Here is a 12,001-nt window from a genome sequence, read left to right on the forward strand (position 1 = left end):
GTCTTGTGTTTGTGTGGTTTGTCCTGGTGTGATACCACCCTCAGCCGCTTTCTCCAGGCTGCGGCCTGGGAAACTGACGTTGTAGTTACCGATCTCCACCACAAGGTGGCAGCCTTGCCTCATTCTCACTGCTTGCTTTCTCCGTGGCCTGAAGGGGAGGAGGTTCATGCTGTTGCCCCTTGCAGGGAGCAAGTCCCAGGCTGCCTTACTACCTGAAACGTGGCCAGACAGGGCAGCGCCCACACGTTAACAGCAGCCAGCCTGGGTTAAAAAACCACTTAGGAGCTGTGGTCTTCCCTGGGGCTTTTCAATAGCAAAACGGGAATAAAGACGACCAATGGGAATGAAGACAATGCATGTTAAAAGAGATAAGTATGTGAAGATCAGAACTCTTAATGGTTATTAGGACCAGGTCCCTGGGACTGGAAGAAGGTGGGGACCCAATCCTGAAAGTAGAACCAAGAGTGGGAGCTTGAGGTACATGCATAGTTCCTGCTGCGAGTTCTGCACCACTGGAGGTTGGAAAGTTTATGTCTCTGCCCCTGAAATGGAAGGGTGAGAGTTAGACAAGAAGGCAGGTGTTAGGAGCAACACAGTGTTCTAAGGTATGAAGTTTGATGCTGTACTCTTTCAGGCAAGTGGTGTTGCCATTCTTAGCTTCATTTCCTTCCACAGGACTAACATGCTCATTTAATCCATAGACTCATTACTAAATTAAGCTTCCCTAGTGGCTTAGTAATTTCCCTGCAATGCAGGAGTCGCAGGTTCTATTCCTAAGTCAAGAAGATCCCCTGGAGGAGGAAAGGGCAACCCACTCCAATATTCTTGGCCTGGAAAATCCCATGGATGGAGGAGCCTGGCAGGCTACAGTCCACAGGGTCACTAAAGAGTCAGACATGACTTAGTGACTAAACCATCACCACCATTAGTAGTACTCCAGCCTAAGGCCCTCCAAAGTCACTCATCTCAGCCTTGGAGTTTTTATTCTATGTTTTTTAAATTTTTTTTATTATTTTGGCTGCACTAGGCCTTCATTGCTGAGTGTCGGCTTTCTCTAGTCACAGCGAGTGGGGGCTACTCTAGTTGCGGTGCACGGGCTTCTCTTCTGAAGCAGGGGCTCTAGAGCACTGGCTTCAGTAGTTGTGGCACACCACACTGGCTTAGTTGCTCCACAGCATGTGGAATCTTCCCAAACCAGGAATTAAACTCGAGTCTCCTGCACACTGGACCACGAGGGAAGTCCTCAGCCTTGGAATTTTATCTGTACTCCTCCACAAGGCCCTACGTGGTCTTCCCTGACCTCATCTCCACCTCCGTGGGTTCACTCCATTGAAGCACAGTGGCTTCTTGGTGTTCTTTAACAGGCTGATCTTGTTCTGACCAAAGAAACTTTGCATATGCTGTTCTCTCTGGCAGAACTTTGTTACTCAGGATTTTCTCAGGGGTCAGCTGAAAAATCGCCTCATTTAAAATTCCGTATTCCCAATTAATTCTCCAAAGCAGCTCACCTCCCCTGCTCCATCACGACCATTGTGACCAGTTTTTTTCTCTTCCTGGCACTAACCACCATCTCCAAATCATGTTTGCTTGTTTATTGTCTGTCTGCCCTGGTCCAGCTAGTGACTCCAGGACCAGGTTGTTCAGTGTTTTATAAACAAATTAATGAAGCGTCTGTTCTACCACACCGAGGCCCTGTGGCCTCGTTTCTCAGTCTGTGTTTTTCTCTGCTGTTCTGGGGGCTTCCAGCTCCGAAGCCTGCCAGATCCTCATCGGGGCTCGCCAGCCGCCCTGCCACCCGTCCTAGCTGCGGGAGAGGCAGCCCCGTGCGAGGGCGGCGGCGGCGCCCGGCGGCCAGAGCAGCCGCCCCGGCAGGACCAGACCTGGCAGTCGCCCCGCTCCCGGCCTGGCACCCGGGAGGGGAAACTGGCAGGCGGGCACCGCCCTTCCTGGCGGGGGTGGGGAGGGGATCGCGGTGGCAACGACGCGCAGGCAACTGCATCCCCCCGCCCGGGTCAGGTCAAACGCAGCGGGCGTGGGCTGGGCAGGACCCAGGCTCCAGCCCGATGGGGGAAACTCTGGGGTGGCTCCTGGGGCTCTGGAGCGCGGCCCGCCCACCGCGGACGCTCTGGACCCAGGCCTGGGGCTTTCCGGGCCTCGGTAGCCGCCAGCCTGGGAAAATCCCGGCCCCCTTCCCGGCGCCGCAGCTCTGCCCGGCAGAGCGGGGGAGGGGATTCCCGGAATCTGCCCGGAGACCGCTGTCGCGTCACTGGGCAGAATCGGCCCATGTTTGGACAGCGCTTCCGCAGCGTCAGCCGGGAAAGCCCCGGCGCGCGCGGCTGGGCGGTGCCGCGCCTGCGCGCTGAGCGTTTCGCTCCAGGCATCCTGTCCCCTGGCGCTGGGGCCGGGGGGTAGGGGGTGGGGAGGGTGGCTGGACTGTGTACCCGCCCTGGATCTTCCAATCCGGGAGATCAGGAGACCCGAGAAGGGTTGGACACCCGGGCTGAGGACCCGAGATGCCTGAACAGAACTGGCGAGGTTGACACAGTTACAGGAGCAAGCCACAAACAGCCGTGGGGTGGGGGCTGCCCAGTACTCCCCTCCCTCCGCCCGCCCGGCTTGAAAAAAAGACGACAGAAATTAATAAAGAACTTTTTTTTTACTTAAATAGATTCAATAAAAAGTAAGGACAATAAACGAACTCACACATAAACACAGCTTAAAATAAATCCTTTAGAAACCGACTGCGTGTTTCTTCTCCACAGTACGGTGCAGAGGGCGGAGGGCAGGGGGCGGGGGTCCCCTCCCCAGTATACCCGAGGGCTAGAGTACCGGGCGGCGGGGCCAGCTCCGCCGCAACCGCCCCCTCCTCCCTTCCCTGTTAAATACACAAATATATTATATTCAATATGAATTGAGTTCTGCAGGAAAAAAAATTAAAAAAAAAATAGTGGAAGGGGGGCTTGTAAACGTTGAGGTGGAAGGACTGGGCGCAGAGCGGGCGGGCAGGAGTCCAGTGTGGTTTGTAGCGCCCTCAGGCCCCGGGGCCAGTGCCCACCGCCTGCCCCCTCGCCCCATGGGAGGCGTGCGCCCAGCCGTCCAGGTTGGGGAAATGTCCGTACGGGGGGATAAGGGGGCGCTCAGAAGGCGTGTCCCTTGACCCCAAGCAGCAGTTGGCAGCCGTTGCTGACGTGGGTCATGACCTTCTGTTTGAGCTGGGCCACCTGCTCCCGGAGGAGGCCGGCAGTGCTGGACAGCCCCGCGTTCTCGGCCTTGAGTGTCTTCACCTTGTCCTCCAGGCGCGCGATGCGCTCCAGCTTCCGCTTCCGGCACTTGGTGGCCGCCAGCCGGTTTCGCAGCCGCTTGCGCTCTACTTTGATGCGCTCCTGGTCTTCCATGTTGATGGGGGACACCGGCGGCGAGGCATCGCGACTGCGCGCCTCAGGCACGGTCTGCGGTTCCTCCTTGAAGGCGGAGGCGCCACGGCCCAGGCCCAGCTGCGCCGGGTGGCCTCCGGCGAAGGGCGGCGCGTGTGGGAGGTAGCTGATGGTGGCCGTCGGGTACGAGCTCCCTGTCCCGACGGCGGCCCCGGCTCCTCCGGAGGGCGCAGAGGCCGGAGAATAGCTGCTGAGGTTGGTGTAGACTGGAGGCGGCTCTGGGCCGGCGTAGACGCCCCCGGGCCCGGCTGGGGGGCCCCCGCTGGCGCCCAGGGACACGTTGGGGGGCGTCACGTGGTTCATCTTGTGCAGGTCGTCCAGCGCTTTTACAAAGCCGTCAGCGAAGCCTTCCTGCTCCTCAGTGACGCCGCCCCCTGCGCCCCCCGCACCTCCACCGCTGCCACCCCCGCGGGGGTAAAAGTACTGTCCCGGGGGCGTGGGCGTCGTCGTGATCACGCCGTTGCTGTTGGGGACGATCAGGCGCTCCAGCTCCGATGAGGCGAGCTTGAGCGACGCGCCTGTGTCCGAACCCTGGCTGGAAAAGTAGCTGCCTCCGCCGTTGCCCTCTGGGCCGGGACCCCGCGCACCGGGTGCTTTGAGATTTCGGTAGGGGTCGGCCAGGTTGAGCGCCAGGCTGGGTTTCAGGAGTTTGTAGTCGTGTAGAGAGAGGCCGCCCGTGGTCCGGCCGTATCCCGCCGCTGCGTATGAGTCGTCGTGGTAGAAGGGCTGTTCCATTTTAGTGCACATCCGGGCGGCCCGGGCGGTCTGAGGGGGTCCCTGCGGGGCCGCCCCGGGCCTCGCTGCAGCGAGCCGCGCGCAGTCCGGGGCTGTGCCTGTATCGGATGTCTGGACGAACGTTCCTGAGGGCTGGCACTGGTCGGGAGAGGCCAGTCGGAGGCTGTGCGAGGAAGCTCTGTGCGGCTTCTCGAGCCCCTCTGCCCCTCTCTGGCGCGCTCGTTTTCTTGGTGTCGCTTCCCCCTTGCTCCCCGCTCCCTGCTGGCTCCGGTGCTGGCCTGGCCGTGCTCAAGGTCCCGGCCGCTCCGCCAGAGCCACAAGCCTTTATACCGCGGCTGTCAGCCGCGGAAGTGCGCTCTGATTGGCTGTCGCCCGAGCCAGGCCCCCGCGCCCCCCTTCTGGAGCGTGGGGAAGGGGAGGAGGCGGCTCGCGTCATTGTCAGGAAGCGCGTGTCCTTGTAAACAGCGGCCACGGGCTGGGTGGCTCGGAGCGCCTGCAGGGGGAGGGGCCAGAGGACCCTAGGGTGCGTGAGGAAGGGGGTGCTGGGGCGATCCGAGGCACACCGGGAGAGGTTTCAGGGAGGGTGATGATTTCCCTGGAGTACGCGATAAGGGATACGAGGAATTGGTACTGAGCAAGTGTATGTGTTGGGGGGAGGGGGTGGTCCCGGGATGCACACGGAAAGGCCTGAGTGATCTGGAGTCTTTCAGAGGTGCTGGAGGGCTGAGAATACACTGAGAGACCCCGCAAAGGAGAGACAGGAAGGTTAAGCAAGGTAGATGGAGAAGCGGGGGAGGAGACATCTGACTCAGAAACTGAGTGGGGGTCCTAGGTACAGAAGGGTTGAGGGACTAGAATTTTCCCGAGAGGAGCTGAACCCAGGTAAAATAAGGAGGAGCGATCAAAAGTGTACCCGGGAGAGGCTGGAGGGTCCACTATGCAAAAAATGAGTCGGGGGCCTGGAGTCCACCGGAGAGAGACAGAGTCCCCCACAAGCGGGAAGGGGAAGGAATTGAGAGAAACTAGAAATGCATAAAGTGAGTGAGGGTCCTGGGGTACACTGAGGCAAGGAAAATACGTGGGTTAGAAGACTGGGATACTGTCAGAGGTTGTGGGTCACTGGGGTCATCTGCGAAGCCCCAATGAAGGAGAATTAGAAGGGTCGAGGCACCCTTTTAGAATTGGGATAATATTGAGAGGGTCCCCGGTTGAGACCTGAGAGAAGGAGGGGTCTTTGAGGATCCTGGGGACCTTCCATGATCGGCTCCCCCTCTCGTGGGTGCCTGTATACTCCCCACCCCAAAGCCCTCCCCTAGTGACCCTGAGGTTGACCAACACCGTGTCGGCTCCTGGTGCCTAGACCGAGCCCGACGGCTGGGGCGCGGTCGCCCAACCCCACTCCTTCCTTAGAAACAGGCTGGGGAAAGAGCTCCGCGGCAGGAAGTGTGGCAACAGCCCCGGGGGACGGAGCCCGGCCCTGCCTCCGTCACTCGAATCCTACGGGACCAGGCGCCCCGCCCTGTGTCCGGCGGGGTTCAGCGCCTGGAAGAGGAACCTGGGCAGGCGACCCCCGAGAAAGCCAGGGGCGCTGAATAAGCCCAGCTGCAGAGGTCTCCAGTCACTGATCCCCACCCCAGTAATGGTTCAGTCCTCGGAACCCGCAGGCAATGGCGGAGGCTGGCAGTCCGGGATGATTCCACTGGCCCGAGGGAGGGGGACCCACCCGGGAGCGGGGCCTGGTCGCCATGGCAACAGGCGGGAGTCCGCCGGCCGGACTGGGGGCGGGGCGGCCCCCGGAGTCTCGCCCCGACGCCCATATAAGGGCACAGGAAGGGGTGGGTCTAGCTCTGTCCCGGGGCCCCGGCCAGGAGCCGGCCGCCCCGGTATTTGCCAGGTCCCAGGGCACGCCCGGGCCCCCGGACGGCTAGTCCCGACCAGCCCCGGCCGCCGCCCCCGGGGCCCCCACGGCCGCCTGGCCCGGCCCCACCCAGCCGCTCTGAGGCCGCGTCCTGCCAGGCCCTGCCTGGCCCGACCCAGCCTGGCAGGTCCCCGCCTGCCCGCGGGCCTGGGTCGGACTTCGCCCCCAGCCCGACGGGCGAAGAGGGGGCGGGCCAATGCCTCGAGGCGACCCCGGCGCCTGGCCGGGCTGACGCGGCTGCCTCTTACCTCGAGCTGGGTGCCCTTACTTTCTAACAGGAGGTCTGGCACATACATCCGTAGGGGCTGCGGTGCCCCCTCCTTCACTCATGTGGGTGAGGGGCCCTATTCCTGTTTTAGTATGGGGGCTCCTCGCCATCCAGAATACCTAAAGGGGGATCCATTCCTTCACCCTAGGTGTCTCCCTCATCTGAGGGAACCCCTCCAGAGCCTCTTCCCCAGGAACAGGTGAAGGTTTAGATGGCGAGGCTTCGATTTGGACTTATAGTGGAACTTCCAAGCAGATAGGATACCAGCCACTAGAACCAAAGATGAGCTCAGTCTCTCAGAGAGGGAAGCCTCTATCTTTTGGGAGATAGATGGAAGTTTCTTTAGGGCAGAGAGAGGCTGGGGGAGAGAGGCTAGCCAGCCTTTGCAGGTCAAGCACAGAGTTCACCAAGTGTGGAGGAGAGAAGCAAAACGAAAGAAGGCAAAAGAGAAACTGAGCTCTGCGGGGGCTGGGGAAGTCCAGCAGAGCAGTGGCGCGTTGGGGAGGAAGGTCCCATGAGAAGCTGGGGGTGTCCCCATTTTGGAGGGTCCTTGTGACCCCTGGGTACCCCCTCCCCTCCTCCCTTGCTTAAACTGCTCCCCTCCCCCGCCCTAGGCTCAAGGGAGATTCCAGTGGCCGCTGAGTCTGGCAGGCACACTGCCAGGTCTGTGTCTCCCGCCCATGCTAATAACTGCAGCTGACATCTGGCTGGGCCCTGCGGGGGTGCAGCGGGCAGCGTTGGGGGGCTGGGCAGGTCTGACCAGAGGGCAGCATCTCAGGAAGCCAACCTGCAGGTCCCACGGGCCAGGAGGCCACAGTGAGTCAGCCCTGACCAGTGCAGAGGCTGGCCATGCCAGGGGAGTCCTGGAGAGAGGTGAGACTGTCCCAATGAGAGTAGAGATGGAGGCCAAGGACCCAGCAAGGAAAAATGGATGTATGGGGGTGGGGGTTAGGGCAGGGAGAGCTGCAGGGTTAGAGTTATGCAGACAGACAGCACGACTCAGAGACACTTAAGACAAGCAGACAGAGAAATAATTATTATTTTAATAGCTAACACTTATACGGCTCTTCCCAGGAGAAGGAAATGGCAACCCACTCCAGTATTCTTGCCTGGAGAATTCCATGGACAGAGGAGCCTGGCAGGCTACAGTCCATGGGGTCCCAAAGAGTCAGACAGCACTGAGTGATTAACACACACACAAATGGCTCTTACCATAGGCCAGGCACTCTTCTAAATGGTTTACATAGAATAACTCATTGCCTGCTTCCAACAAACCAGCGAAATGTATGCTATTTGTTATTAGCCCCCTTTAACAGACTAGAAAACTTAGGCATAGCAAGGTAGGGAACCTGCCTGATGTCCCACAGCTCAAAGCCCTGGAGTTGACCTAAAACCTGAGATGTCTGGCTCCAGAGTGTTAGCCACTTCTGTGTAGATAATCACAACCAGAGAGGCATGTATGCAGTACCAACTGTATGCTAAGCTCTGCAGGCCCTTTCATAAAGGGTCTCCTTTATGGGGGTTGGGCACAGGACAGAGGGGTGCTGGTGTGTTTGGGGGCAAGACCAGCATGCTCTCTGCACAAGTGTTTGAGCAGGGGGTGGGGATTGGGCCAGGAGGGAGGGCGGGGGCCTAGCTGAGCTGGTACAGCCGGTTCCAGGCCCCTGCCAGTCTCACCCTTGTGGCCTGGGCACCACCCCCTCATGTCGCCCCACTGGCGCCAAGGCCAGCCCCATAAGGAGGGTGTGAAGATAGCCCCCTCCTCTGTCTGCCCTGGCTACCCAGACTAGCAGCTGGGTACTGCCCAGGCCATGGGCTTCAAACTCGCATCCAGCTAAGGAGACTGTGCCCAGGCTTTCCTCATGCCCAGGGGCCCAGGACCTGGGAGACTGGATAAGGAGGAAGTTTACCCACCCCCACCCATGGGTCTCTCTGGGGCTTTTGGCCTTGGCAGGAGGGACTTCTCCTTCTTATAAATAGCCTGGTGACCCCCCTCCACCCCGGCCCCACTGGCCAGCAGGGCCCTCACCAGGAAACTGGGCTGGGGGCTGCCTGTGAGTCAGCCAGTGGGCAGGCCAGGGCGAGAACTCGCAAGTCATAGCACCCAGGCTCCCTTGTCCCTGCCCCTGGGTGTGGACAGGCAGCTGGCAGGAAGAGGCTGAGAATCAGGGAGGCCCTCCCCCAGGAACTCCTAGCTTGCCAGCCGCATCCGCATCCCTTCCTCACCTCTGTGGTTTGGGGGGTCCCTATCCCTCTCCTGGGGAGGAAGCAGCTTGGTTTTCTTGGAAGCAGGAAGGAGAGTCTGTCCTCAGGCTGACTAAGCTGGGCATGAGGGAAGTTTCCCACAGGACTGTTTCTGGTACCCCGCCCCCACTGCTGGCAAGGTCTTGGGGAGCCTGAGCATGGCTGAGATCCCGGGTGCCCCATTTATGCAGATGTGCTGAGAAAACAGGCCCACACCCCACCAGGGACCTAGGCTGCTGAGCTGGGCCTCCTAGGGGAAGTGACAAACAGCAATCTGGGAGGAGGTGGGGGGAGGTGTTTGGAGAGAGTAAGCACCAGGATCTCTGGGTGTGGGTAGAGAAGGGCTGGGAAGCCCAGAACCCCACAGTACCTCATCATGGTCCAGGGGCGCACGTGTGTCTGGTTGGCTGTGGGTTTGTGTGTGGCTGACCTGTCAGGGCGTGTGTGTCTGTGTGCTGGCCCAACCCTGCAGGGGTGTGTAGGGCCTGTCTGCTTTGGGTGGGGGGATGGAGGGGAGAGGGGGGTGAGTGTGTCCGTGTGTATGTGTATGGTCTATATAATAGGTTGTATTGTGGCTGGCCTGTATACAGGAGTCTAGGTTGTTCTGGAGTTCTTACTGCTAATCTATTCGTGTCTGCCCTGTATGTGTATGTGTGTCTGTGTGTGAGGTCTATGGCTTGCCTGTGTGAGGTTTGTGTGTGAGGTCCATGGCTGGTGTGTGTCTGTGACCGTCTATATGTGTGTGTCCATGTGGGCTCTGTGGCTGGTGTGTATGGTGTGTATGTGTGTTGGCTAACCTGTGTTAGCCAACAGGTTCTGTCAGGGTGTCCTTGTGCCAACGTGTTAATGAATATCCGACTGTGGCCTGTCCATGCTTCTGTGTGTTGGGTGTGACTATCTGGCCAGACCATGTCTGTGAATATGTCAGTCTGTCCGCTTTCATATGCCCAGTCTGTCAGAGGGTCTGACGTGTGTGTTATCAGTGAGGTAGTGTTTATCTATAAGGCTGATTTCTGGTGTCCTCAGAGCTTGTCTGAGTATGTATGCAACTGTGTGTGTGTTGTGGGGGGGTGGCAGCTGGGGCTCTCTGTCATGGTATGTGTCCTTCCTGTCCTTCCCTCCATATGTTTATGATTGTCTCTTTCACCTCTGAGTTATCTTTTTGAGTTGGTGATCTTGCTAGTGTGTGTGCGCGTGTATGCCTTTGTGGCCTTCTCCAGTGTGTCAGGATCTAACACTGTGTCTGACCATCTCTGTGCACCTCTTGGGGCACTTGCTCTGAAAGTGACTGTCCCTCATCTCTGAGTCTATCCACATGCCTGTGTTGCCCACTTGCATCTGTGTGTCCGTCCTGCTGTGTGTTTCTGGCTTGTACATTTGTCTCAGGGTGCCTGTGGACATACATCTGTCTGCCAGGCTGTGCACTTCTCACCTGAATGTCAATATCCTTGTGTTTGTGCTTGTTGGTGTGTCCATCTTGCCTGTACGCTGAGTTCACTTATCTGTGTCACTCGCTCCCTGCCTTTATGCTTCTGGCCTATCAGTGTCTTTGTGTGTTTGGCAGCCTTTCGGTCTTCCTTTTTGGCCTACCCTGTCACCGTGTCTGCATTTGACGGCCGTCTTTACCCAGATTTGTGTCTGACCCTGTCAGTGTGTCCCCGTTTGGCAGTCCGTCTGTGGCCAGGGTGACAGGAGTTTTGTGTGTGTAGACTGGCTTTCTCTCGGGGTGACTGTGTATGTGTATGCTCCTTGCTGCCCCTCCAAGTCTGGCTGCTCTGGGCTGTGTTTACTCTGCCCCCAGCCGACTGCTGCCCTGCCCGGGGAGGGGCTGACTCTCCCGTCTGTCCAGCCAGGAGTCCACAGGATGTTCCCGAGACGCTGTCTCCGCCGACATCCCCTCCCTTGGGCCACCCTCGGGTCAGGACCCAGGCGTCCAGGGCGGTGGGAGTGGGGCCACAGCGTATGTGGGGGGGCATGTCAGGGCCCCGGAATGAGGGTGGGGGGGGTGGGGAGGCGACGGGCCCAACAGGTTCCGCCTCATTCCTGCCCCGCCTCTCACTTCCTGGGTGCCTGCCCCGGGCAGGGGGTGGACGGGATGAACCCTATGGCCTCAGAGCGCCTGGGTGGGGCATGGACTGCCCCACAAGGACTCACTTCTGCTGGGCACCCAGCACCCAGGCCTGGGAGACAGGAGGAGCCTGGGTCCTTTTACCGACCAAGCCCCCTCTCTGCTCCTGTGCCCAGCTCTGGAAACAAAGTGTCCCATCTATTATTCACCTAATCTCACAATGCCACAATAAACTGCTCAAAATTATCCCCCATTTTCAGATGGGGAAACTGAGACCCAGAGAGCAATGAGGGCAGAGGTAGGATTTGAACCCAACTCTGCACATGCCACCCAAGAACCCCCCAGTCAGCTCACCAACAGCCTTCACTCCCCTCTAAAAATGGTACGTGTGGGGAGTATGAACCCAGGCCCCCAAGAGGCCCGGCTCAAGGGGGCGCCTGGCTCGCTGAGTCAAAAGGGGCCCCTGGATGAAATGAATAACAAAACGGCTTTAACCGTTTCATCGCCAACGGGCTCTGCCAAAACTTCCTGTGGGCTTGAGGGGGAGGGGCTGGGGACTTGGTTCCCGGAGGGTTTTGGGGGGGTAGGTACTGCCAATTCAGGGGTGGGGGAAAACGCCTCTACTGACCTTGGTAAGAGATGGCTAAGGGAAAACACTAGACCTCGCTGGAGGGAGAGCCCCACCCCTCAAGCTCCAGGTCCCCAGTACTGGGTTCTCAGCCCCCACTGCCTGGAAGGGGGTCTCAGAGTCCACAGCCCCCTCCCCAGGGGCTTGAGTCACACACGGGGAAAAGCCGCGAGGGATGAGTCACGGGGTGGAGAAGGGGGAGCGAGGTCTGCTGTGGCCAGGGGACCCTCAAGCTGGCCTGAGTCATGCAAGCCCCGGCCTCGCTGACCCCAGCCCCTTCCCCGGAGATCAGGAGCAGGAAGCCCATTATCGGTGGACTGTGGAGTTAGAGGAAGAGCGGGAGGGGGAAGGAAGACTGTCCGGCCGCGCGGGAAGCTCCGGTTCCCATGGTAACTGGGGGAGGGGTCTCTCAGCTCGAAGGCGGGGTTCCTCCCTCGTCAGGGACGGTCCCGAGCACTGGGGAAGCCCCCGCGCTCTGTCGAGGGGCCACAAGTTTCAGGTCGGGCAGGAAGGGGTTAACGGCGCCGCGTCCCGCCCCACCCCCAACCCCGCCAGGTTTCACCCGCGCCCAACTGTCCCGGGCAGGGTGGGGCTGCGCCCAGCGCTCCCCCGCACGCCCAACCCCCGCGGCTGCCCACGCACGCACGCACACACGCACGCACGCACGCACGCAGCTAGCCCGTTTCCACCCCCTCCCCGCGCTCGC

General features: G+C 59.7%; 1 protein-coding gene across 1 annotated transcript; it reads right to left on the reverse strand.

The window, feature by feature from the left end:
• Positions 1-2,637: 2,637 nt before the first annotated feature.
• On the reverse strand, positions 2,638-6,620 carry JUNB (JunB proto-oncogene, AP-1 transcription factor subunit). Its single transcript, XM_081504539.1, has one exon. The coding sequence runs from the start codon at positions 4,179-4,181 to the stop codon at positions 3,138-3,140; it is 1,044 nt and encodes a 347-aa protein (XP_081360665.1). The 5' UTR covers positions 4,182-6,620; the 3' UTR covers positions 2,638-3,137.
• Positions 6,621-12,001: the final 5,381 nt, after the last annotated feature.

The sequence above is a fragment of the Giraffa tippelskirchi genome, chromosome 6 (assembly GCF_054371585.1).
Source record: "Giraffa tippelskirchi isolate mGirTip1 chromosome 6, T2T-mGirTip1v1.2.pri, whole genome shotgun sequence".
NCBI classification, from domain to species: domain Eukaryota; kingdom Metazoa; phylum Chordata; class Mammalia; order Artiodactyla; family Giraffidae; genus Giraffa; species Giraffa tippelskirchi.